The following is a 27,925-nucleotide window of genomic DNA, read 5'->3' as shown; positions in this document are numbered from 1 at the left end:
GGTGTTCAGAGCTTCCGGCTCTCAGCCACGTTGGCACATGGCAAGAACAAGAGGGAGGGAAACAAACCAGCACGCACACCCAGGCCTGATGCCCAAATGCACCAGGGAAGGGCTGGCTTTGAACGTCTCGGATTAAGGAACATAAAAGAGGAACAAAAGGCACCTATCGGGACAAAGCTGGCCATACAACACAGGCCACTCTCAACGTGGGAGCAGGCTGGTCTGGGGGCAAAGCAGGAGTGAAGCGTGGCTGGAGAACTATCACTCCACAGAAGACCTGGGTGGGGAAGGGCCCTCCTGCCTTTCTCAGGCTCTGGAGGTTACCCAATTCCATAGAAATGGTCTCTGTCATCTAGGCATTCACGTGCCAGGTCTGAGGACTGGCTCAGGTGGTTAGGTCCCCTGACCTTGGCAAATCTGTTGACTACTGGCTGGCAGGCATAGTGGGAATCTGTCCTGCTTCTCTGGGGAGTCTGTGCAATGACCCAGGACAAAGTGGACAGAAGCCCCAAAGCCATAAAGACTCAGTGGTAGGATGACGCACTGAGGCCAGAAGAGATGTCCCCTGAGCAGCCTGTTTAGTCTCTGATCGAGAACTCTGACAGATGTTCCAGCTGGCGGGGCAGGCGGGGTGAAGCAGGCCATGCCGTCTCCCACTTTTCCCATGCCCAGCTCTGAAGGTCTGGGACCAAGAGCGCTGGACTCCACGTGCTGCTCCTGCTGCCCCGCGTGTCCCGCCACCTCCGAGAACCTGGCATGGGCTCACCCGTGAAAGATCCAGGTGCTGCACTCGTCAGCCTTGGTGATGTAGTTCTCCGGCAGGAGTCCGGAGCAGCCCGTGGTCAGGGACGTGCCATAGATCCAGCCCTCGCTGGTGCTGGTCTGTTCCATGGGCGACATGAAGATGAAGTCCCCGGGGACCAGCTCCAGCTCGTCGTCGTTCTGTGGGGTGTACGGGTAGATCACCTGTAATGTCTGGAAAAGGAGGAGAGGGAAGCGTGAGGCCCACACCTGACCAGCTCTGCTGAGCACCTCAGGGCCCGCCTATGTGCCCTGCTTTTGTTCACAGGCACCTCTGGGGTCTGCAGGCTCCGAGTAGATCTGGATTCAGGTCAGAAGGCATTTCTTCTCCTCTCAGGGTGTGCTACTGCTTCTGGCTGGTTCCAGACTTTCCCTCAGGCATAGCTTTGCGTCAAAAGACATGGCTTGTAGAAATTCATATGGAAACTCGTAGGTTCTCCAGTAAACTGCTTTACAGACAGGTTTGGACCTCGTCTTCCCTGCTGTCTGCCAGGTCGATGCCGTAAGACACCCTGGACACACAGCTCGTGGAAAGGAGCCTTCATGCAATGTCACCAACAACCAGATGAGAGACTCTGCTAGGAAGGCTTTGGGGACAAAGTGATCTCCTCTCCATGTAACTGAGCGGCTCAAATAAGACATGGTCCTGCCTACAAAGAGCTTTCTTTAAACCTCCATGTTTAGCAAAGACCTCAAAAGAAAAATATCTTTCACAGCCATCAGTGTCCTGTGTGTAACCAGCTCCTGTCAGTCAACAGGTGGAGACCACGTGTTCCCTCTCTGGGCTCAGAAAAAGCCCCTCGGGCCAACCTCAGGTCATGTCACTTGTCTGATTTATTCCATATTTTGCCTCCTTTTCTGGTATACAGAAATATCACAGGCAGAGGTATGAAGATACTTTGGAAAACATCTATTAATATTTTACCACTTTTCTGTTAACAGCAGAAGACCTCAATACTAAGGAAAATATTTTTCTGTGTGTTTCATAAGGGGACACTAAGACGGAGCTGTTTTATCAGCTTTTCCTTCAATCCTGAAGCCACTAGAGGAAGGCTAAGTATTCTGGTTCCCACATGCAGGTTTTTAACTTTGTTTGGCCTCTGTTTTTTCTCATCTGCATGGGCTTCCCTGGTGGCTCAGACGGTAAAGAATCTACCTGCAATGCTGGAGATCTGGGTTCAAACTCTGGGTCAAGAAGATCCCTTGGAGGAGGGCATGGGAACCCTCTCCAGTATTCTTGGTTGGAGAATCCCATGGACAGACGAACCTGGTGGACTACAGTCCAGGGGACTGCAAAGAGTTGGACATGACTGAGTGGCTAACATTTCATTTTCTCATCTGTAAAATAATACTTGGACTATAAAAGTTAAATGAGACAACCTAAGAAAACAAAGGTCCGTCTAGTCAAGGCTATGGTTTTTCCAGTGGTCATGTATGGATGTGAGAGTTGGACTGTGAAAAAAGCTGAGCACCGAAGAATTGATGCTTTTAAACTGTGGTGTTGGAGAGGATTCTTGAGAGTCCCTTGGACTGCAAGGAGATCCAACCAATCCATCCTAAATGAGATCAGTCCTGGGTGTTCATTGGAAGGACTGATGCTGAAGCTGAAACTCCAAAACTTTGGCCACCTGATGCGAAGAGCTGAATCAGTCGAAAAGACCCTGATACTGGGAGGGATTGGGGGCAGGAGGAGAAGGGGACGACAGAGGATGAGATGGCTGGATGGCATCACTGACTCGATGGACATGAGTTTGAGTAATCTCCGGGAGTTGGTGATGGACAGAGAGGCCTGGCGTGCTGCGCTTCATGGGGTCGCAAAGAGTCGGACACGACTGAGCGACTGAACTGAACTGAAGAGAACTCCAAAACTCCTGAGGACTCTGGTACACAAAAGAGGCATAATTATTTCTATTCTATTATTTCTAACCATGACACCTGGCTTTCAAGGGGTTATCTTTCTGTTGAGCTGATGCTAACCCCCAAAGCCTATGCTAGGTAGGCCTGTGAGCTAATCAGCTCCCTAGGGTCAAGATGATCCATCAGAACATGTCATAAACAATTTCTTTCTGGAAATCTCTAATGAGAGGAGGCAGTAAAAATGATTTTTTCCCCCAGAGAATGAATGTGATAATGCACAGAACTCAACTGCCCCCGGGGATTTCTGACATCCCTTTTATTTAGGGTTAGGTTATTTAGGTTATTCCTCTCTGAATCCTCACTCCAGCATCTATCGGCTCTAGATCTTCTTCCATCTCGTCGCCTCCCCACTTCTCTGCCACATACACACTCAAACCACATTTCCAAATGAACCAGGAAGGTTCTTTTGCTGGGTTGTTAAAAAACAGCTTAAGGAAAAAGAAAAAACACTCACAACCAACCACTTAAATCTCTAAGCTAGGTATGTGATGAGACACCAAAAGGAATGTGTCTTTTCCTGGAACAGGGTGGAGAGAGGGACCGAGTCACGGGGAACAAGTCTAAACTCAGGTTCCTTAGATGCTCAAGCGCAGCAGTCTTGGGTAATGATGCCTTTGACTCAGCAGCGGGCCTTTTCTTTGAGAAACTCACAAATGACAAAGAAGATATCATCCCTCCTTTCACTTGGGGGTGAGTCTTGTGGCTCTAGGAGATCCCAGGGAGGTCGAGGCACAGAAAGGAGCAGAGGGGACAACTCCTGGGCAGAGAGCAGTTGGACAACAAGGAGCTTTGATTTACTGAATAAGCGATAAAGAAAATCAAGGTACTGCAGCAAATCTCAAATCATAACCGCTGCTCAGGTCCCTATAGTTCTTTCCTGCTCACCGAAAGCACATGGCATGCAAAAGCCAGCCCGAGTTTGGGAGATCTCAGGACACACTGCCTAGTTTTGTCCTGAAAGTGTTAGTCACTCAGGTGTGTCTGACTCTGCAAGTCCATGGACTGTAGCCCACCAGGCTCCTCTGCCCATGGGATTCTGTAGGCAAGGATACCAGAGTGGGTTGCCCTTCCCTTCTCCAAGTTTTGTCCTACATGATACTTACTCTCTTAGGCCTAGCATCTACTTGTAAGAATTCTTGAGTCTATCTGAAGTATGTTTTCCTCCCTTCCTACTTGGGGACTAAACTCAAAGTTTGTTACCTCAGGAAGGGCAGGTACAGCCCTTCGTGATGATAGGAACTGACCCTCTTTGCCTTTGAAGCCCTTTTTTACAGCTGTGGCAATTTTGTTGTTGTTGCTGCAACCTCTCTTATGGGAGGGCCTCTAGTCCATGCCAATACTCTAGCACAATGTCATCACTCTCTTGCACACATGAGAACTAAGGATTGGGTTACTGTCTAGAAGTTGCAAAAGAGAATCTAACTACTGCTAAAATAGGGAGTCAGGATTTGAAGCCATGTGTGCCAGACTCCAAAATCTATGCTTTTTCTAGAACTCCGTCCTTCCTCTAGATTTCCAGCGCTTGGCACATAAAACTAGCATGGCATACCAAATGTGGACGAGATGGTGTGAAGCAAAGCAGGCACTTGCGAGCCCACAGGAAGTCAGCACCCGAACAGCGGAGGGGTGAGATCTCGGAGGATTCCTAAGCATCACCTGCTGACTATCCTTGCCTAAACCACTCGCCTTCTCTGGACATCTGTTACCTCACTGGACCGATCACTCAATCCTGCCTCCTGAGCACAGGAGGAGGTAGAAGGCAAGGTGAAGTTTATATATGCAGGGGGCTCAGGTAAAGCCAGGTGACCCTGGAGGGAGAGCTTGATCAGGAGGAACAGTAATAAATGAGCTTTTACAAATAAGAGATAAAAAGAGGCCATGTTATTTTTAGAAAATAATTCCTGTGGGCACTAGCTGCCTCATTCCCTCGGTGCCAATTGAGCAGAATGTGGGTCAGGCAGAAAAGCAATTACCCTCTGAGTTAACTGGAGGGCAGTGTTGATTAGAAGATACTCCTTGGAAAATTCCGTCACCACCTCCCTTCGCTTAGAAAGGTGACTTCTCACAGCCCATTGGCACACCACCTTTGACAGTTTTTCCCCTGCCCTCGGAAGGAATCCATTCAGCCACACCTCTTTTGTTTTATTTAGGGCTCACACTAAGCAAGTCCAGGAAATGTCAGAATTTTGAAGGAAGGCTAAGCCCAGTCTCTTTGCTGTGTCTTTACAGAAACTTGCATCGAATGACTTGGAAGGAGGATGTGACGGGCCCATCAGCAGAGCCAGACAAAGTTGCACATCCCTGACCCTCTCAGACCCCATGGACCTCAATCACGGGCTGGGTCTCCCCACCACATTCAAATCAACTATGAGGTCGCCTGACCTAGACCCTGAATCTCTTCATAATTTTTTTAAAAATGTCTAAAGGATATTAAAAGTCTATATAAACAAAAATATCAGTTCTTTTGCTGCTGAAAAACTAGGAAATTAATTATGTTTCACAAATGTAGTTAAACCGGAGGACAATTTTTGCAGACTCTGTGGTCTCTTTTTAGGTGGGTTGCCCATCTTTACTGATCAGAACCTCTGGCTTTTGGCTTTGGTTCTGGTCCTGAGTTGCTCTTTAGCTTTGGACCAGTCACTGAATCCCTGTGTCTCAGCTTCTCTTTCAGGAGAAAAAGGACAGCAAGACTCTTTAGAGGTGGCACATGCTGATCCTGGAAAGCAATGTGGGTTCCCTCAAAAGAAGGATGATAGCACCATGCCAGTGGTTCCGCCTGTCACTCTTATGCCTCCTATGTGATGCACACACTCTCCTGATATTTGGTCCATGCCTTCATTTCATATGCATCTGTTCTCTCTTCCTCACTGGACTCAGACTCCTTGAGGAGAGGACATTTTAAAATTTTAGTATGTTCCAGGGTAACCTGCATGCCACAACAAATACTGTTAACTATGTGTTCACAGATTTTCTTTTGTATTTAGGTATCTTTCTCACCTAAGATCAGGGTGATGTCTTCTACCTATTAATCCCGTGAACAGATAGAATATTTTAAAATTTACCGACATGCTTTTCTATCTATTCTCCTGTTTCATTTCTATACTATTCCAGTAAGGTTGGCAGGGCAGACAGAAGAGTGGGGAATATTACACAGCTCAGCCACTTGGGACCCAGAGACGAGAGATGCACGCTTACAGATTCCCAGTGAGCCAGCCAGCGCCTGGATGAAATCCCAGGCCGGCGGACTCCTGGCCCAGTGCTGGCCCCACTGCGCTCCTCGGGTGTCCGTCTCCCCTCAGCAGCCAGTGCTGCTGAAGGCACCTGGCACGCCCGGCAGGGGCAGGAACCCCAGTGAGATGTTACCTCGTGGTTAGCAAATCGGATATCCCGGGAGAAGATGGTGGCCACCCAGTCACACCCGAGTTTGACGTCGATGTTCTGGGCGAGCTTCTCCAGGGTGGGCAGGTGGCTGGCTTGGAAGTGGTAAGCCAGGGTCACGTGCAGCTGCTTTTTGTGGGGTTCCACGTGCACTTCTAGAGGAAGGGAGGAGACAGGCAGTTGGTGCATTGCAATGGTGGAGACATGAGGGAGAACACAGAATGGTGCCCTGATAAAACTGCTTCCCGACAAGTAGGGGAGGGAGCCCCTCGGTCAGACAAAAGCTGTTTCTCTCCTTCACAGCAGCTGAATAAGAGTGGGTGGGGATGTAACAACCCACAGTCCAAGAGAGAAATAGCCACGTGTCTGGGTTTTCTGGATCAGCTGAGAGGCAATCGTTTTGATTGCTGGCTGCTCACAACAAATCCAGATGAGTATCACTGGCCCCACCATTCAGGTGAGGACATCAAGACCTAAAGGGATGAGCTAAGTATGGAGCAAATTTTGTCATCCTGTGACTCCCAAAGCCGAATTGTCTTCATTTTGAAATCAAGTCTCTTAGCTTCTGGGTGGCTCTGATGGAGAAATGGGGGGTGGGGGGAGATGGATTACTTTGAGTTTAAAACAGGGTTTCTCAATATCATTTTGGACCAGGTTATTCTTTGTAGCAGGGATGTCTTGCACATTATTAGGTCTTTAGCTGCCCTCCTAGCCCCAACCCATCAGATAGATGTCAGTAGCACCCCCAAAGTTGTGACAAACACACATGACTCCAGAAACTGCCAAGTGTACCGGGGGGGAGGGGGTGTGTGTCGGGGTGTGTGTGTGTGTGTGTGTGCGCGCGCGCGCAGAATCACCCGACACCCACAGGCTTCAAGTATGCAGGCTATCTAAGACACCCTGAAAAACCAAACCAGCCTACCTACACAAGGCAATGGCTTTTGTCTTTCATATGCATTTTTCAGCTGGAGAGAGTCATTTACTGTCCAAGCTAGAACACTGAAGAAGACACAACAGAAGGGAATTTCAGAAATCAAGCGGCTTGCTCTAGTCACACAGAGATGGAAGTAGATTTGGGTCTCTGGGGGTTTTTGGCCATACTGTGTGGCATGCGGGAGTTAGTTCGCCAACCAGGGGATCGTCCCTGGGTCGGTGGCTTTGAGTACTTTTTCTGTTATACTGCACTGTGAATCTCTGGTGTAAAAGCCCCTGAGGTGACGGCTCTGTATCTTGTTTGTATATTGAAAGCACCCCTCCTCCTCCCTTGCTCAGCAGCACCCCTGTGGACTTTCGGTATTTGTTAAATGAGTGAATACACACGAATGAATCTCCCTAAACCACCAAGGATGAAGGATGACACTTCATCTACTCACTCACTGGTGGAATCTGGGTCTGCCACACCTCTGAATACCAGGGCACAAGTTCTAAAGACCTGTCCAGTCTGGGCCAATGGCTGAGGCAGGGCCAGCCAGTTCTCTGAGTCACCACCAGGGGGCAGCACCAGGACCAAGATGCCAGCCTGGCAGGCCCGTTCTTGGGGAGATGGCTCAGGCATTTGGGAGGGAGCTGGTTTGCCCCATTCCTGGCAGGAAAGCCAGCAAGGGCCCACTATATGCGCTTTATAAATCAGCCGCGTCCAGGCTGAGACCTGGTTTACTCATTTGGGAGGGACTGGGGTTTTGTGGCTACAACAGCAGACTTGGTTCTTGTGGGAGTTTTAGTGGTTTTGACAACAGCTACTGTGGGATGAAAAAAGAGTTGTTTCCCTGAGATGGAGGGATGGGAACAGGAAATAAGCTGCCGATGATGCCATTTGTCTGAAATATTAAGCGTCTGTGAAGCCAGAAGGCTCCACCCAAGTCAACAGAGATGAGCCCTGGGGAGTGAGAGCGTGGGGTAGGGGTCTAAGAAGACCCAGTTCCCAGTGCACAGAGGTGATCGAAGGGCCCAGGTCCCTCTGAGAGCGTAGAGCTTGCTGAGTCTGGGCCCTCACCACACTCTTCCTGGAATCCTGGGCCCTGTTTGGAGATTTTCTGCTAAAGGACCCTGAGCAAAAGGGCCTGAAGTGAAAGTCGCTCAGTTGTTTCTGACTCTTTGCGACCCCATGGACTGTAGCCCACCAGGTTCCTCTGTCTGTGGGATTCTCCAGCCCAGAATACTGAAGTGGGTAGCCATTCCCTTTTCTCCAGGGGATCTTCCCAACCCAGGGATCAAACCCAGGTCTCCCGCGCTGCAGGTAGATTCTTTACCAGCTGAGCTACCAGGGAGGCCCAAAAGGGCCTGAGCTGGGGATGAAAACAGCAGCTAGGGACATGGGCCAATGAGGTGGAGGCCAAAGGCCAGGAGCCCAAGGAGTAGACAGTGGGGCTCTGCCAGCTCCGCACTCAACACCCAGGACCCCAGTGGGCACACACACACGGCCTTGGCTCTGGTCAGGGTGCTGCCCCCCTGCTGCCCCTGCAAACAGCCTGCTCCTTCCTGCCTGTGCTTTGCTGCCCTCATGCAAGGCCCTATGCCTGTCTGGCGGATCGATGCCTTCCTGGGGTGACTTTCCTCTCCTCACAGCTCTCACTACACGAATGGGGTTTCCCAAGCATGCCTCTGCCGGGAGAAGCCACTGCTTCTTCCCTGCTGCATTCCGCACAGAGAGACACATGGTAGGTGCCCAATAAATACCTGCTGACTGTGATTCCATTCTAAACGGAGCGAGCAGACTCCCCCACCGTCTGTCTGTCTGTCTGTCCCATTGCAGGCGAAGCCCCTGTGGAGCTCAGTGAGCTGTGGGCACCTCAGTCACCCGGGAAGGCTTTGCAAACCTTGGCCTCTGACCCCTCTCTCTGCTGCCTGCTGTTCTGCTGTTGAGTCAATACACTTCCTGAGCACCCCTCCAAGCTCATGCCTTTGACAGTAAACCTCCTTTGACAGTAAACCTTGGTCGCTTGCTTGAACTGAGGCCTTCCAGGCAAAGAGCACGTGGCATCGTGAAGGGGTAACATCTGGGGCTTGTCTACTGGGCTTCAGCTAGTCGAATGAAAGGTGTCATCGGCTCAGTGGATTTATTACTGGATGCTAAGTGGTTCCCCTCTCCTCTCTGGGCCGTGCGACCTCCTGAACAAAGGCCTCAGTCCTCCTGGAGGGGACGGGGCAACCCAGATAAACGCCTGCCTGCAAGGGGGGTTGGAAGGAGGAAAAGGCTCCTTGGGAATGCCCTGGCGGTCCAGTGGTTAGGACTCGGTGCTGTCACTGTTGTGGCCTGGGTTCGATCCCCAGTGGGGAACTAAGATCCCTAAAGCTAAGAGGTGCAGGCAAAAAAAAAAAAAGCAAAAGGTTCCTGAACTGAAGGGAGGAGCCGAGAGCCGATGGGGGGCTGTAAAGGAACACACTTACAGATCAATAGGAACAGTCATCTGCGTGCCTTCAACATGGGTGTCATCACCTGCTCTCAAGGAGGTCAGCAGAACTGCAGTTGAATGCTTTTCAAAGGGGCAAGAGGTGTGGGTTCCGCAGGAAACGGCTGTGTTCTTGGTCACATTCTGCCCATTCCTGTGGGCAGACTCCACCTCCCGACTCCACCATCACTTTCTGTCCCCTTCCTTCCTGACTTCCCGATTCCCAGGGCTGGCTGGCCTGGCAGCTAGAGGCTCACCAGTTTTGGAGGCAGCTTCTGCTGCGAAGTCGGCAGCAAACTTCTTGAGGACCTCTGCACTGTCTTCCTTCACGAAGAGGCCGATGAAGTTGGAGGAGGTGTAGAGCTCCAGGGGCAGTGGGGCTGAGAACTTGCATTTCCAGCGGCTGACGGTGGTCTGCAGGGCCTCCCCCAGGGCGTCCACCTTGCTGTCCTCACACTGGTGGGGGGGAAACAAGAGGCTTCTCTCAAAGACAAGGGGTGGTGTCTGCCGCTACTTAACTTTTGTATCCTCTGCCCAATACTGGGGGCTGAGGAGGCAGCCCTGGAACCATTGCTCCTGTCTGCAAGGAGGGAGAAGACCCGCAGCCTCCCAGTTACCTGGAGAAGGATTATCCAGTGGGTAGACTAAACCAGGGCAATGGACCACCTCCCCCCTCCCTCCCTCCATGCTGTGCTCTGAGCCCCACCAGAATGCAGTAGGGCTGGTCCAGCAGAAACGGAGCGTGAGGGCCACGCCAGGAGAGCGCGCAGCACCCCGCGGTAAGTTGCTGTATTTTCTCTACTGTTCGGCATCATCTGCGCCTTTTCTCTTCAGCCTAAATGATCCAAAGCTGATGCCACCTCTACCCCACAATACTGGGGGAGAATGAGGCTCCAAGAGCTGTGACATCCTCCTCCTCCTACACCCCCACCCCCCGAGCGCTGGAAGAAAGAACAAGAGTGTCTAAAACTCCACGTGTTTTTGAGAAAGATCCTGGGTGACTAAGAGGAAATGATCATCATTTTAATTTTCAGCGTGAATGGTGAAAGACAAGGTGTTAGGAACATATTTTCACCTATAAAAGGGCGTGGGGGATGGAGAATATGAATGAGATTCTGGAAAAACCACCCAAAATATTAGAAAAACATATTGTCTTAAAGTGTGATCATTCTGCCTAATCGTGACTATAGCTGGATACATCTGTTATTCTCCGTCTCTGCAGAGAACCAAAGGGGAAGAAATGTGTTTACATTTACTGGAATGAGAGGGATTTAATTCAGTCACTACCTAAGCTTCATGAGGCTAGAATTATGGGTCAGGTAACAATGTCAGGAGAAAGGTATCTCCTTCCATTTCTAGAAAGACCTCTAGCATGGCAAAACCTGTAGACAGTGTGCAGGAGACCAGAGTCACTTCCCCATCTATAGACTACATTTCTCACCCCCAGCTTTCTAATGCCTGCTCTTTCTTTGTCAGAGGGGAGGGAGACGATCGACAGGGGGAAGCCAGGTTAGAGAACCCATTCCCCTCATGGCTGCCAGAACAGTGGGTCACACAGTGGGTCAGGCTTGTCCCCTGGGTCCTGAGGAGCACAAGGTCACCACAATGCTACACCAGACCTGGTGTGCTCCTGGGTATTGGCAGATATTAGAAAGAGGACAAGGGACTTTCCTGGTGGTCCGGTGGTAAAGAATCTGCACCTCTGTTGCAGGGGGTGCAGGTTGAATCCCTGATGGGATAAGTAAGATCCTGCATGCTGCATAGCACACCCCGTCCTCAAAATAGAGGAGGACGACTGGGGTGAGCAGCTGACCTCACTGATTCCCCCAAGGTTCATTCCACTCTGGAGTCATGACTGTTTCTGCCAACATCCTGTGAGGCTCCCAGCTTTGATCCAGTCCCTCGGGGCCCGAGGGATGCGGGCACCCTGGGGTGGGGGGTGGGGGCTGTGGCTCACCATGAAGAACTGGCAGAGGGTGATGTGGGGGAAGATGTTGTGCGCCTTGTTCTTGCCGCAGATCTGCTTCGACTGCTGCCAGAAGTCGGAGAGCTTCTGCGCTAAGGGGCCGGTGGGGCGGAGGTAGAGGACGTACTCCCGGGGCAGGGGGTCATCCAGGAAGGGGTCGCCGACGTGGGAGAACAACCTGCCAGAGAGACAGGGGGGCCGGGCCGGCCTCACTTGAGGACCATGGAAGCCAAGGGAGAACCGAAATCAAGATCCATCCTTTGCAGCCTCCACCAATCACACACTACAAGCGGGAGGGTCTTCGGTTTTGTACTTTAAAAAAATCTACCTCTCACTTTGTTACAAAGCTCACACTTTGTAACCAACTCTCAGATGCACCAACATCTCTTCTCCTGCCTGTCCTATTTCATTTGCATCCCACAGCTCCCCCCTAAAATTCTAAGGCCACCCTCTCCAGGAAGCATTGCAGATCACCTCCAAATCCTTTCCTAGGCCACCAGTACTGCCTGTCCCTCCAGCTTGGTCTACGCTTAAACCCACATGCCTCCAAAGACAAGGGAAGCTTTGAGGGGGCCGCTTTGTGGGGTCGGCCCTGGGCCGTCCTATCCTGTTGGAAGGTCAGTGGATGTTTGTCACCTGATTTGTCCAGTATCTACACTGTATCTTTAAGTGACTGAGTGGGAAGCGGGGGTGAATATCATGACAAGAGACCACATCTTGGAAATGCTCTGAATTTCTTTCAACAGCTCTGAGGAGAGCACACTCTGGGGCCAGGGCACAGGGGGCAAATGGCTTGTCACACGGCCCCCTCTCCTCGTTGGAAGGGCCCATCAGAGACAGGCTGCACGTCCCCGCTCAACCACACACACACACTTGGGATTAATTACATGCTATTTTCTCAATTTATTTATTTTATACCAACCAGTCACATGCTGCCTGAACGCTTCTTCCTCCCGTGGATGCCAAGGCTTTTTGTCTGGAAAGAGAAATCAGATTTCTATTGTTAGTATTTTTAGCCTCCTATCAGCTTTTCCCACTGCAGTGACAGAGCTGGGTGTGAGGCAGGCATGGTGAAGCCTCTTCAGGGGTGTGGGGTGTCCCACACCCTGCAGCAGGGTGTCCCCCCAGGGGTCACAGCAAAGTGTGTGGACCTTAGAACCTGTGATTAATTTCCATGTCATTAGCATTCAATTCGCATGCAGCCTGACAGCGCATGGCATCTATTTTTAGCCATTTCCACATCAGACTTTTATTTTTGCTTCCCTAAAGGTTGTCATGTCTTGCTTTCCCCCCCTTCCCTTTCACCCACTCACTTTTCCTGACCCAGATCCCCTGCAGAGCCCTTTCTCATTTGCAGCCTTTTGGCAAAGTATGCTAGAAGGTGGTGCTGGGGCTGTTAAGACTTGAGGCTAACTGCCCACAAGGACAATTGGTCTGGTTCAATCCAAGGCCTCCTCCCACTTTCCTCCAATCACCACCAGCATTCTCAGACTGGATCCAGAGTCTCCAACAACTTTACAGACATCTCTGGGGACATGTAGCACTGGGTAAAGGCTTCCCAGGTGGCTCAGTGGTAAAGAATCTGCCTGCCAAGGAGACGAGGGTTCAATCCCTGGGTCAAGAAGATCCCCTGAAGGAGGAAATGGCATCTCACTCCAGTATTCTTGCTGGGAGAAATCCCATAGACAGAGGAGCCTGAAAGGCTATAGTCCAAGAGGCTGCAGAAGAGGCCAACACAACCAAGCAACTGAGCGCGCGCACAGCGCATGGTAAAGGGGACTGGCCAGAGAAGGGAAGCTGTCAGGCCCACTGCTGGAGAAACACTCAGGAGTTCTGTGTGCAGCGGGGCGGGCTTGCAGGGTGGTCCCGGCAGAAGGTCACAGCCTTGTGCTCAGGCATCTGAGGACAGCCCTTCTGAAATGTCAGCTAGGGTCTCCAAGAGCCACAGTTCTGGGTTTGCACCCAGTTTTGCTATTTTTCCATCCATTCATGCATTCAAGTTTATGACTGTTTAATATATACATCTTGAATTGCAATGACTTTGTCAGCACTGTGCTGGGTTCTAGGAATACAGTGAAAATCGAGACTTATACGGCCCCTGGCCTCACAGGGTCTTCAGCCAAACAGGCACGACTATGTTCATTGCACAGATAATTATTTAATCACATTGGTGGTCAATGCAACGAGGGAAGGGCACAGAGAACCCTAAGTGCATAGGCTGGAGGCACCTGACCTGGGGAGGGAGTGGTGGTATGGGTGTGGGGGCTATGGAGATAGAATTCACCAAGTACCTCTCCTCTACAAGCAAGAAGCCTTGAACAGTGCCCTTCACACTGGAGGTGATTAATAATCAATTACTCATGTCCGTTTACACTACCCCAATTCGGGGTCTTTGGGAGAGAGGAGAGAGGGGAGGATTTTCTAGTTTAAACTGATGCTCTTCCCAAGCATCCTCTTCCCGATTGGCTGCTGAACCCAACTCCTCCTTTCTTTCCCTGGTCCCTCTATGGAGCACTGAGAACCGATGATGCCATGACAATCACAGAGGGTCAGGTTGGAAGGGACCTCAGACATCAACTAGGGGCCCAGCTGCTTGACGAAGGGAAATTCAGGTGAAGGAAGTACAGTCATGTAATCAGGACAGCCAGATTCAATCAGTGAGCGCCGGGTGAAGGGCAGACTCCAGCCTGATTCAAGGCCAACCCCAGTTGTTCTGTTCCATGGTCCAAAGAGAAATGCCTTTCCCCCCACAAAAATCTAAGCACAAATACCAAATGATCAGAATAAAAAATCTGCACAGCTAAGCAGAACAGCATTCTAAAAGACAAGCCTCCTTACAGTAAGATGAGGGTATGGAAAAGCAAGACAGACTCCTTGGAACCCCTTGGAACAGAGACTGGTGCAGAAAAACGCTGGTAATGTAGGAAATCCCACTTCCCCACTCCTGGATATGGCACGTAATTGTTGCCAAGATGCCAGCCCTGTTTCCTTTACCACTTCCTAGACAGAGGCCACATGGTCTTTTAGAGGTTAGAATGTCCAAGAGATTAAGCTCACCAAAAAAAGCCCATCATCTCAAAAACAACTGGGAAAAGGAAAGCTCACTCGTACGATGTGCTATTTATAACAAGGATCCATTTTTTTCTAGGTTCTTCCTCCAATGAAATATATCCTATCTGAAGTTTATTTTTCCTTAAGCACTAGGAACATCCTCTAGAAATGAAAGCTCTCATTAAATTACAGTCCCTGCAATTCAAAAGCCAAGTTTTGGGGAGGATTCAGATACAACTGAGAAAGATAACAAAAGGTCTGGGTATTAAGGCTGTGGTGAAAGGTGAAAGAAACCCAAATTCTTCTTTCTGGAGAAGGCTGAGAGGTCTTCAATTTTAGGGAAGGTTATCATATCTGATGTACCTTCTCTCATGAGGGTCAGCTAAAGTAAAACGCCTTTTGGCCATATCAGAAGGAACTCAAGTTAGACAGCAGTAAGAAGTTTCTTGGCAGTAACATGCTTTGAGGGCTTCTACCCCTGGGTTGGGAAAGCCCCCTGGAGAAGGGAATGGCAAGCCACTCCAGTATTCTTGCCTGGAGAACTGCCATGGCAGGGGAGACTGGCAGGCTACAGTCCATGGGGTTGCAAAGAGTCGTACTCAACTGAGCAACTAAACACACACATACACACACACAACATGCTTTAAAGTGGCTCTTTGGTTTGGTTTTGTTTGGGGAGTTTCTAGAAAGTAGTTACCGACCTGACCCAGGTGTGTGATTCTCTAGGCAGGAGGCCGTGGAGGAGGAATAGCATGGCTTCCCCAGGGTCCTGGGCTCTGCTGCTCCATCACCACTGCCAGGCTGACAGTGCTTTGAGCTGAGTTTGTTCCCAGAACTCTGCCCCCAGAACACACTGAACACGGGTGGTGGCAGAACGTCTCCCCGCTGCAGCCCGCTGAAGAAAGCCTGTTGCCATAGAGTTCCCACCTCCAGGGTCCATTGGTGGGGCCGGTGCCAAGAACGGTGGGGCATGGGGGGTGGACCCCGAACCCCAGGCTGAGCTTGGACAGCTGCTACCCCTCAGAGGGACGCAGAAGTTGGCAGAGCGCACTGGGCAGATAAAGGGGGAAATACCCCTTTACACTCCAAGGACTGCACTCTAGTCTCTGGATGACAGCCGCTCATTATTTTAGACGGCACTTTCGTGGTTAGCATCAGAGAAACATGTGAGCCACTGAGGTTTTGCTATTACATGAGAACACAAATTTGACTTTGGACCCTGGTTCTAACCTTCCCAGTTATGTCGAGGGTTCATTCTTAGCAGTGTGTGGGGGAAAAAAAAATAATGATGCAAACTCTAATGCGTGCTAATAATGGGCAAGAAAAGCACAAAGCAGATATAAGCAATGGCTCATCAAAAAAACCAGGCATGGAGCTGTGAGGAAATCAGCCAGATGGGGAGGACCCAGGAGCACCCAGGGACGGCCATGCTTCACGCAGCCAGGATGGCCAGGACTCCTGTCTGCCTGCAGATCTGGCCTCTGCCCGCAGCTCTGCTGAGTTTCGGGTCCACCATAGATCTGGCCCCAGAACCACAGTTCTATCCAGACACCACGGTCACATCTGTGGCAAGCAGAGCAGCATCCTTCCTTCCTCCCCCACACCCACTTGCCCTCCATTCTCTTGATCTCCTTCTCCTCCCAAGGAACTCTTACCAGGAAACCAAATGTAAACCAAGAATAAAACCAAGAGTTTACTGAGTGTTGTTTCTGATCTGAAGTTTGACTGGTTGGCGTCCTCTCAGAAACCATGGTCTCTGGGGCCCGTGGCTGAACTCAGGCCTGATGAGTGGAGTCGGCTGGTCCCATGTCTGGGCCCAGCAGGATCCGCAGCCCCTCTCTCCAAAACACAGGTTCTGAGCCCAACTGTTATTTCCTGCTTAATTGTCACCCAGGCTGACTTCCCCTGCAGCCACTCTGGTGCTCTGGGTTCCACTGGCGGCTCTGACACTCCCAGGAGGTCAGGTCCTCCCAGCCGAGCGCCAGCTGTGTGCCACTATGTTCTCATCAGCAAGTGGAGGAGGAGGAAGCACGATCCTCATCCTCAAAGAGTTCACAGTGTCAAGACACACAAGCGGCTTACACGGTGACATGTTAATGGCCGTGATAAAAGAAGTGCCAAGTGTGCTAGTGCTAGGGTAGCTCAGAATAGGGGGCTGCTGACTCGGGTAGGGGGGCTGAGCTTCTCAAACTGTCCACAAAGCCACTCTAGGTCAGCACACCAGAGCCAACTCAGGAAATTGTTAACTTCTGAATGCAACAAAGTCACCCTCTTTATCTGTTGAGCATCCCCCATAAGCTACGAGCTCAGCGTAGTTCCAGTTTCATTCTTTTAAATTTTCATCTGGTATTGGAGTACAGTTGATGTTTTAGTTTGAGATGTGATTCAGCAAAGTGATTCATTTATAAGTATACATGTATCTATTCTTTCTCAAACTCTTTTTCCCATTCAGATTGCTATGTAACATTGAGCAGAGTACCCTGTGCTATATAGTAGGTCCTTGCTGGTTATCTGTTTTAAATATAGCAGTGTGTACATGTCAGTTCCAAAGTTACAGTTTCAACAGATGGCTTTCTTGTATTTCCCCTGGGGTCTTATCTTTGTGAAGCTGGGGTTTTGGCAACTGTTGTAGCAAAAAGCAAGTACCCAGTGTGGCCCAGTGGGGAACAGGAAATAAGAGTGGCAAAGTCCAACCTGATCCTAAGGTTTGAGCAGTTGTGCAGTGCCCAACAGATACATATATCCCGTTAGTAAGTAGTTGTGGTTCTTTAAGAATGAAATTAAAATATTTTTCTTTCAATTTTATGTATTATTTTTTCATACGGCCTTTAAAGTTGTTAGGAGCAATTAACTGAGTTGTTTGGGTTTAGCTATTAAACACACAAAACCATTAGGTATTTCTGTTGGTCTACAGGCTCTATGTAAAAATTACTCACACACTCAAGGATGCTGTGAACTGAAAAGGCTGCAATCTGTCCAAGAAGAAACAATGCTTAAACAGAGAATCAGAGCTGGCTAGAGAAATTCACAAGAAGAGAAGGGTATCTGAAGCGAAGACCATGTCAAGAACTACTATATGAAGGTGAGAGACAGCACTGTATGTGTAAGGAAGTTGGAATTTGGTGATACTAGACCAAAAACGGTAATGCTCGAAGAAGGTGAGGATAAAGCTGGAAAGGTTGGAGGGGACAGCTCACAAAAGTCTTCATGCCATTTTCGAGCTTCGACCTGATGGCTTTATGCAGTGGGGAACAATGAAGGCATGATCAGATATGCGTATGAGGGACAGATTTAAGGGAGACTAAACCAAGTGTTGGAGACGATTTAAAAGGCCTTGGCAATCGATCAGAAGAGGGACATTGAGAGACTGAACTATAATGAGGATGGGGATATTAAGAAAGATGTTTGGACTGTTGATTGAGCGAAGCTTGGAGATGGATCAGCAATCATAGCTTACAGGCTTATACGGATGGTGGGGACACCCCTAACTGAGAATGCAGGGTAGAACAAGTTTGGCCTGGGGTGGTGAGTGATGAGTTGTTATTGTCCCCTGGAGAACCTAGGTGTCTCGGCTAACTACAGCTAGACCAAATACCATTAACAGACAGCAGGTCTAGGTATAAGGTGCCATGTCCCCAAAGTTTTCTCTGTTAGCTTGACTATGATTCCTTGTTTCTCCGTTTGAAAGCCAGACACTTCTTTTTGGCTACCGACCGAATTCCTATTTCCTATCTAAGGAACACCTTCAGCTCCCAACTTGTTCAGTACTGAGGTGAGTAAATGCCATCCTTGGCTCAGGCAGATAGGTTATCAGCCCCAGGTTCTTCAGGCTGACTCATCTCTCACTCACAGAGGGGAGTTAATCTTTCACTTTATTGCACCGGACCACTCTCAAATATCTGACACCTGCAGTGATAAACAACAGGCAGCATATATACAATGGAAAGAGCAGTAACATTCCCTCGAAATAGTAAGACTTTGATTCAACTGAGTAGAAAATGAATCTGCTGAGCTTTCCAGTTACTTGAGGTTGTGCGGTCCTTGGCTTTGGTTTGCTGGTAGGTGTGTGCTCATGGTCTCAGCATCCCATAAGCTCTGTGCAATGGTTCCCTGTGACCTACTCATTTGTGAAGAAAAGATACAAGAGGTCAAGTGTATAATCCTCCAAGTGGACAAGGCTACCTGGGCAACCAAAGTTGAATTATATCTTTCTCTTATGTAGCTAAGACAATCTCAACTTAGAAACATTTACAGCTAATATAGAATTTTTTTTAAATGCTCTCTACTTCTAAGATACCAGTTGTTAAATTTTCCACATCTAATACTATGAATTCAATTAAAAGATGACCTAATTAATCAGATATCTCATTCTTTTCCCTGGATCTGCACCAGACTGGGGCAAACTTGGAACCCAACTTCTGTTTTTCTTGGTTGGAGAGTCTTGTCATATAAAGAAGCCACTGGTGCCCCTAAGCAAAACTGAGGAATTTTAAAAGGGTGTCTGTATATGAAAAACAGACACTGTCTTGTAATGTGGTTTTAGATAGAGATACAGAGACTTTTATTGTGCTCCATGAGAGTCACCCGCTCAGTGCCAGCTCCTTCATGGCTGATTTGCGGCAGCTTGAGCCTGCCTGAAGCTGACGGCTATCCTGAGAACAAAGGGCAAGCGGGTAATTCTGCATCTCTGTTTCTCGTAGGAGAAAAATAAGGACGAGGATGTCAGTGGCAGAAGGCCTTCTATGTACCAGGCACTCAGATGTTAAGCCTTGTGACAAAGGGTGAAGCCAGTACTATGAGGAGCCTCTCTGGACCTGGGTGGCTCTTCCCTGACAGGTCAGCTGTCCAGTCATCTCTGTGGCTGTCCCAACCTAAGGGTTGGTTCTGGAGACAGAGATCAAAGTCTGCATGAATCAAAGGAGTAAAACACGAGACTTAGCATCTCAGCAAGCAGCCTCCAAACTCCATCCTCTCTGGAATCTCGAGGAGAAGCGAACCCTAAGCCTCACTGGGTGTGATCCTGCAGATCTGGGATGCCTTCCAGGTTGGAATGGAACTTCTTGGGAAGAGAAAATATCCCCCATGAGCAGCAACCCCATCAGGACCAGCAGGGTATGAGGATGGGGCGGAGGAACACAAAATACAGAGCAGACAAGGGTCCAGGCTACTCTATGGCCAGTGATGGAGAGGATTTGAGAGCAACCAAAGTAACCCCCTAAATTTACATCCTGTAGCCCTCTCACCCATTACTGCCTATTAATCGAGACTTCGGTTTCTGATATGGTTACCCTCTCGGCTGTGATAAGTCACTTCAGTTGTGTCTGACTCTGTGTGACCCCACGGACTCAGCCTGCCAGGCTCCTCTGTCCATGGATTCTCCAGGCAAGAATACTGGAATGGGCTGCCATGCCCTCCTCCAGGGGATCTTCCCAACCCAGGGATCAAACCCACGTCTCTCATGTCTCCTGCATTGGTGGCCAGTTCTTTACTGCTAGTACCACTTGGGAAGCCCACCCTCACGGCTACCAGTGGCCAATAAGATCCATATAGACTTAAACCCACTTTTATTTGATCAAAAGCCAAACACACATGAGGGACCATATTTAGCTTTGTGGAGCAGCTAAGAGTCACACAAGCCAAGAAGGGGGAAGAGGTGGCATTTTAGTAAAAGTCAAATAAAAATCAAGGACTGGCCAAGTACTATTGCCCTAGTGGGTCCCTGCAGGATCTAGAACATGGGCGCTGGTTTTCAGCTGCCTGGGAGCTTTAGTTTTTTTCATCTCCAAAGAGGAGATGCTGCACACACACACACACACACACACACACACACACACACACGCACGCACCTGGGAGCTTTAGTTTTTTTCATCTCCAAAGAGGAGATGCTGCACACACACACACACACACACACACACACACACACACACACACGCACCTGGGAGCTTTAGTTTTTTTCATCTCCAAAGAGGAGATGCTGAACACACACACACACACACCTGGGAACTTTAGTTTTTTTCATCTCCAAAGAGGACATGCTGAACACACACACACACACACGCACCTGGGAGCTTTAGTTTTTTTCATCTCCAAAGAGGACATGCTGAACACACACACACACACACACACACACACACACACACACACACACACACACACACACACACACACACACACGAGGCTGAGGAAGAGAGATGGGACTTTTAGAAAGTGTTTTGAGGTCCTCAGAAGCAACAAAAAGTGATACACAGTGACTTTGTAGCTGCAAAGCATCTTAGGATCATCCTGTCCATTCCTCCTTAACCAGACAAGCTTGTACTTCCTTCCAGGGATCTTTCCTGTCTGTCTCTTACAGAGCTTAAGAAAAGGGGACAACAGTGTTTCTTTTTTGCTCAATAATCTTTGTGCTGGGAAAGTTCTTCCAGCTGTGCCCAAACTCAGGCCACATTTTCTGTACCTAGGAGACTTGGTCACTCTTTCCAATATAACAAAATCATGGATTCTGTCATTTTTACACAAGGGATTCCGGCTACTTTTTGTCATCACGGCCAGTAAGATAGGCTTGCAAAGACCCAGGCAGTTCAGTCTAACAAGCGCATCTCTGGCCCCCTCCCTGTGAAGCTGAAGGAGGGCAGTGAGAGGCCTGTCAATATACATAAACCCTAATGGGCCGACCCATTTCCTTCAGAGGAAATGAACCTAATGGAGAAAGCTATATTGATCATAAAGACCCAATTTCACAATCAGTCTCCTGGTGGTGAACCCTTTCAGTTGGCCAGGGCCTAATGGCCTGTCTGAGAGCCGTGCATCTAACAATCAATGGGACAGCAGGCCTGCCAGGGGGCCGGGGACGCTACCACCAGGAGGCCGACCAATGGGAGGAAAAACCTGTGGGCTTTTATAGAGAGCTAATCAGAGAAGGAGAAAAAAACTGCTGAGCTTTTTGGGGGTTTAAGAAGGCCTTCCAATGGAAGAACTTCAACCCGCGGTGATGCCCTTCTGTCTCTCCATCAACAAGGCTCTACTTCCCAACCCATAAAGAGTCTATTAGGCAGCTCTCCTCAGGGGGCAGTTAGCAGGGGAAATGCAGCTCGGGTCCCCTGATGTTTTATGTGGTGGGGCCCAGCAGCCCACGGGAGAGGCCATATTTTGTTATTGCTAAGAAGGGGCAGGGGCTCTGGCCTCTGCTGTAGGGAGGCAGCCGTTTGTAATGGGGAAACCAGCCATTAGACCATGGGTGGTGACATAAGAAAATACACTTCTCTGCCTCTGCTATAAGTCTCCCTGGGATCTAGACAAAGACTGTTCCTCCTCCTGAGATCGATGCGTTTTTGCACAGAGGCAATAAGGCAGTGTCTGCTGTGTCAAAAGGGGCACATTCTCAGGAGCCCACCTCTTACTAATTGTGGGACTGTGGACAAGTTAATTATCAGAAGGTTCATTTTCCCAGTCTCTTCAATGGGGCTAACAATACCTACCATGTGATATGATGATGATTAATATCAATATCAGACCATTTGAAGAGCTCGGCACAGCGTCTGGCATATATTCGGTGCTTAAAAATAACATCTGCACAGACGCCTATGCATATTATCTAACAATCTTTGCTATTTGCCCAGAATAAATGTCTGTGAGTTCCATGCTAATAGGAATATTTCAAGACTGGGCAACAGAAGACCCAGATCCCTTCTCTGCTAAAAACAACCTACAACCATTTTTGAAGGTCTTGAGCAGTATATGAGATTGGAGAGAGGAGAGAAATCTTCCCAGAGAAGGCAGTAACACAGGAAGAGGCACGGAGGGAAAACCAGCCAGTGATACGTGGCTGTTATGGAGAAAGTCTACAGGGGAGCTCTCACTGAGTGGGACACAGCCCAGACTGCTGGGAGGCGGCAGGAGAGTTCAGCCTCCTCCAGCAAGGAAGTTGGGAGTCACTGAGAGGCCCCGAGCAGGGGAGGGACAGAGTTTCCTCTCACTGAAGGAATCCAAGGGAAGGAGGGACAGCCAGCCCCAATCTGGGTGTCTGTGGTCATCAGGTGCTGGGGAGAGACTGGTCAGGGTTCCCTTCCTCCTCTGAGATCCTGTTACTGGCTCTCCCTGTGGGGCCTGTGTTCCCCAGGCCGAGGGGGAATACGAGCTGAACCACATCCCAAAGGAACAGGGTACAAGTATCGAAAGTTCAATCCTCTGTGCATGCTGAACTACTATTATTCCCTGAGAAACAGAAGCTCAGAAACCACCTCTCTTTGGGCCAAAGACACACAGCAAGCTGGGGACCCACGGATCCCGGAATCAGGTGAAAGGAAATCACCAGTGTTAGAGTCACATGAGGCCCAGTTCCCTGCCTGGAACAAGTTCTCAATAAAAATGGCCAAGATTTATCTTTTGATGACAATCTCCTCTGTCCTCTCCAGGACACTTAACCATTTCTGAGAACTTTCGTACACTTTTCCTCCTCTAAGAGAGACTGGAGGATGAGAAGTGGGTTGGTGCTCTAACAAGTCGCTGCGTTCAGTTTTCACATTAATGCATCGGTCTCTGACTCTGTCAGTCCAGAAGATTCTGTTTCTAGGTTACGGGTTCTAGAGAAAACCATGGAGATCAGGCACCCCTGGGAAGGGGTGGGGGGTGGAGTGTCTGTTGTGCAGTCTCTGTCTCCCTGCATAATAGAGGGTACAGTGGGGGGGGGGTGGTGGCAGTTAATAAAGAGCCACAGGGAGCCCCCAGACGCCTTTCAGGCTGGCGGCCCAATGTGGAAGTGCTCCGAGGTGGACAGGGAAGCTCCTGCAGGAAGACACAGGAGAAAGGACTGCCCCTGGGGAGGTGGAACTTGGAGGGGGGGTGGAGAAGGACAGGGTTCACCGATAAACAGGACGGTAGTGCTGAGGCTTTGCTCAAGATTTCTATATAATCATTCCTGGACCCTCCTAACTGCCCTGAGAGGTAGACAGGGCATCCATGTTATTTTCATTTCACTGATGAGAAGGCAACAACAGAGAGGTCAAAATTCTTATTCAGCTCACACAGCAGCATGACTGTGGCTTTAGCTTGCTCTTTTTAAACTTTTTATATTGGAGTACAGCTGATTAACAATGTTGTGATAGCTTCAGGGGCACAGCAGAGTAACTCAGTCATACATGTACATGTATCCATTCTCCCCCAAACTCCCTTCCCATCCAGGCTGCCACATGACACTGAGCAGAGCTCCATGTGCTACACATTAGGACCTTATTTCACCTGCTTTTTCATGAGCTCTGAGGTACAACTGAGTCTATGAGGTTAATCTTGGCCACGACGATTGGCAAGCGGGAATTATCACATACGGAGGGAGCTGCCCCACCTCCACCACCACCAAAAAGGATCTGGGAGAAACAGATGAAAAGGAGGAGTCACTCCAGGTTGCAGAAACTAATTTTTTTCCTCCTCCCATTTCCACCTCCCTCCCTCTCCAAGTCACTAGCATCACCTAAAAATACTTAAACACGGATGGCTTTTAGTCCCTCTGAAATGGTTTCAGCCCAAAGCTTCACAAGAGGCTTTGACTCATAGTGTGTGGGGGTCAGAGAAGAGTACAGACCAAACAGAGCCGTCGTCGCTTCACACCATCGCCGCATACCTCTTCACACAAGCCAAGACGGAGTGAGTGTTTACTAGGAGCCGGGCACTGTACCGACGTTTTAAATAGAAATGATCTCATTCAATTCCCTCACCGAACAGGTGGGAAAAGTGAGGCTTAGAGAGACTGGATAATAGAAGGAGGCCAGGAAGAGGGAGGTATGGCATTCAAGTGTGTGCTGGGGAGCACACACGTCCTCGGAGAAGACAGACGTCAGGACCAGTGCGGCCACCCTGCTTCCGGATCACGGTGAGGTGAAGGGCAGTGATGATCTTCCATGGAAACTTGCTACAAAACTCGATGGCGCTGCCTTCTCACAACTAATGGATCATGGTGAGGTGACGGGCAGTGATGATCTTCCATGGAAACTGGCTACAAAACACGACGGCGCTGCCTTCTCACAACTTGTGACGGTTCGTTCGTTTGTTCATTCACTCAGTTAAACATTCCGTCACCAGCACGTATCACGTCCAGCTCTGTTGCTGGGCACTGTGCTAAGGGCGGTGAATATAATGATAGGAAACCATGGCCACTGACCTTAAGGGAAGTCAGCCTATGACCAATTCAACAAGTAGGTATCAGAAAGAGGAGGAAGCCAACGTAATTAATGGGGCACCTAACATATGCTGTGCATCTGCAGGTATCAGCTTGTATGATTCTTAAGCCAATTTGATGGAGTGGCTATTACTGCCTCCATCTTATACACAAAGAAACCATGATGCAGGAAGATTAAGAGCGTTGCTGAAGGCACACATAAGTCAGTGACAGTTTGGCATTAAAACAGGTCTTGTTTTCAAACCTCTGTTCTTCCAGTCAGCATCCCATGTCCCTGCCCCACTCCCATTCTCTCCCTCCACTGAATGATGGAAGTCAGTTACCATGTGGATAAACAAAAATAAGCCTTGGATTTGAAGAATTAAGCTGAGGGTCTTCCCCCAGGAGGATGCGTTATTATCATGGGATTCTTCAGTGGACCTCTGAAGAAGGATGTGAGGCAGAGACACCACTGAGTCTTGTGAGTGAGCCACAGTCTACCAGGCCCAATCCCATTCTGCCACCCACTTATTTGAAGAGGTATTTGTGGCTGCAGAGGGTGAAGAGAAAGGGAACCCTCCTACACTGCTGGTGGGAATGTAAACTGATGCAGCCACCATAGAAAACAGGAGGAGGCTCCTCAGAAAACTAAAGATGTGATCCAGAAACCTCACTCCTGGCCATGCATCCAGACTAAACTATAATTAAAAAAGATAACATGCACCCCAATGTTCACTGCAGCACTATTTACAATAGCCAAGACACAGAAGCAACTTAAATGTCTATCAATAGAGGGATGGATAAAGACGTGGTACATATATACAATGGAATACTACGTGGCCATAAAAAGAGAATAAAATAATGCCATTTGCAATAACATGAATGGACCTAGAGATTAACATACCGACTGAAGTCAAGAGAAAGACAAATGTCACATGATATCAATTACATGTGGAATCTAAAATATGACACAAATGGAGCTATCTATGAAACAGAATCATGTACATGGAGAATAAGCTGGTGTTGCCAAGGTGGAAGGGGAGGGGGAGGGGGTTGAGGGAGATGGATGGAGTGGAAGCTTGGGGTTAGCAAATGTAAGCTTTTATATACAGAATGGATAAACAACAAGGTCCTACTGTATAGCACAGAAAACTATACTCAATATCTATGATAAACCATAATGGGAAAGAAGGTAAAAAGTTCAATGCAAATATATGTATAACTGAATCACTTTGCCATATAGCAGTAATTAACACAACACTGCAAATCAACTGTACTTCAATAAAAAAAAAAAAGAATAGGCGACTTTAAAAAAACACACTGAAGTTGTATTACGGTGATGGACTGTTTTTCTTTTCTAGTAATTTTTCTTTATTGTATTGTTACAAGGTTGGTTTAATTTGAAAAGTTAAAGTACAGAAAATGAGAAATTCAAATAAAACCCATTTTCTCAAAAATAAATAAACAAATAAAGGAGTAATTTACACTAAAAAAGAAAAAAAGAAGAGGCTATTTGTGGAGATCAGAATCCAGGCAGGCAGTGCTCACTTCAGCAGCACATATACTAGAAAATCAGAATCCAGGCTGGCAAAAGAACTGGACAGTCTTGGAGTCCACTGTATGAGCAACAAGCAGTGCAGTTGCACCCACGATAGAAGAGGCAGAAGGATATGTCAGTAAGGGCTGCAGGTACTCAGAGCTAAGGGGGCTGGCTGGTTGAGGCACCTGCTGCCACTCAGGGCTCAATATAAAGCATGCCCATCCTATTATTCCAGACTGTCACCTCCAAGAACACGTACAAACTCCTTACTGTGCACCCTGCACCTCCCGTGGCCTCAGTCCTGTCTGCTCTTCAGCCTTACCCTCAGGCATGCTGTTCTCTGGATCCTGTCTCATGTTCCAAACTTGCCTCCTGTGTGGTCCTCTTCCTGCAAGATCAACCCTCCTCTCAGCCACCGGACTGCTTCCTACCTATGCTTTAACACTCCACATGTCCTGTCTCCTCTGGAAGCTGTCCCTGACTGGCCTGGACCCCCAGGACACTCTGGTCCTGGTTGTACCCCAGCACCTCCTGCATTACATGTAAATGATCTATCTTGTGCAACAGACTGTGAGCTACATGAAGCTGGGACCACAGTCCTAATAGATGATATAGTATTTGGCACAGAGTAGGTGTTAAATAAATTTTTTTAAAAAGTGAACTTCATGAAGATGTTAAAGGTCTAGATATCCAGGGTGGCAGACAGAATCTACGGCAACGCTTTAGTAAACTCTGTCTTCTGGCATTCACTCTGGTGAATAATCCTCTCCCACAGAGTGTAGGTGAGACCTAACATACCGGTCTGTCCAATTCTATTGCTTCCGTCCAGTAGAATATGGTAAATGTGATAGGTGTCACTGCTGTGATCCACTGCGATACACATGTAAGACTCTAAATGACTCACTGTCCTTCTGGCCTTGAAGCAGCGGCATGTTGTAAACTGCTATGGGGAGAGTCATGTGGCAGGGAAATGTAGGTGGCCTCTAAGACCAGAAAGTGGCTTTTAGCCAACATCCAGCAAAAAGCTGAGGCTCTCAGTCCTAGGACCAAAAGGAAATGAATTCTGCCAGCAACCTGAATGAGGCTGGAGGTGGATCCTAGTTGAGCTGCCAGATAACAACACAGCCTGGTCAGCAGCTTAATTGCAACCAGACTCTGAGCAAAGAACCCAGTTAGGCCTGGACTCCTGGCCCACAGAAACTGGGAGATTAAAAAAAAGTGTGTGTTTTAAGTCACAAAGTTTCTAGTGTGGCGTGATAGAAAAGAAATGGATGTCCAGGGAAAACAGGCAGGAAAGGAACATCAACTGAGCACTGGCCTGTAGAAACTGGTGAGACCAACCTCAGCATTAAGGAGGCACCTCTGTATTTCACTCAGGAGATGGGACACCTCCATTCCAGGACTAACTGAAACTGGCCGATCTCATTCTTTCATTACACGTACCTCCCATTTCATTCTTGCCATCATTCATACCTGACTGAGGCTGTGACAAGGCCAAGGGTCACAACTTGGTACTTAATAGAGGGGCAGAATGGAGTGGCCAAGACACAGACTTGGAGTCAGAGCAGGGCAGGATCTGCAGCTGCTCCTCTCAAGATGCGGCGCTCCAGGTGAATGACCTAACCTCCCTGAGCTCAGTCCCCTGGGGAACCAAGGTTGATTCCAGGTCCCTGCTGCCACTGTATGAAATGGCAAGAAGTGACAGGTTCAAGGTCTGTGTTCTGTGGCCACTGGTT

At 48.9% G+C, this 27,925-nt stretch overlaps 1 protein-coding gene and 1 long non-coding RNA gene across 2 annotated transcripts in view; one reads left to right on the top strand and one right to left on the bottom strand.

Moving 5' to 3' along the window:
* The window catches only part of UBASH3B (ubiquitin associated and SH3 domain containing B), a 151,088-nt gene that overhangs the window by 24,632 nt on the left and 98,531 nt on the right, over positions 1–27,925 (bottom strand). The window contains exons 2-6 of the mRNA XM_043901421.1: positions 12,374–12,427; positions 11,443–11,629; positions 9,743–9,941; positions 6,082–6,251; positions 767–975 (exon numbers count right to left, since the gene is read on the bottom strand). Coding sequence (XP_043757356.1) covers positions 767–975; positions 6,082–6,251; positions 9,743–9,941; positions 11,443–11,629; positions 12,374–12,427 — 819 coding nt within the window. The remainder of the gene's footprint in view (positions 1–766; positions 976–6,081; positions 6,252–9,742; positions 9,942–11,442; positions 11,630–12,373; positions 12,428–27,925) is intronic.
* Positions 17,448–19,825, top strand: LOC122693703. Its single transcript, XR_006340981.1, has 3 exons — positions 17,448–17,584; positions 18,191–18,274; positions 19,203–19,825. It is a non-coding gene; the product is annotated as an uncharacterized LOC122693703 (long non-coding RNA).

Source organism: Cervus elaphus, chromosome 1 (assembly GCF_910594005.1).
Source record: "Cervus elaphus chromosome 1, mCerEla1.1, whole genome shotgun sequence".
In the NCBI taxonomy this organism is placed as follows: domain Eukaryota; kingdom Metazoa; phylum Chordata; class Mammalia; order Artiodactyla; family Cervidae; genus Cervus; species Cervus elaphus.
Note: the sequence above shows the minus strand (reverse complement) of the source record. Positions and strands in the feature narration are given on the sequence as shown.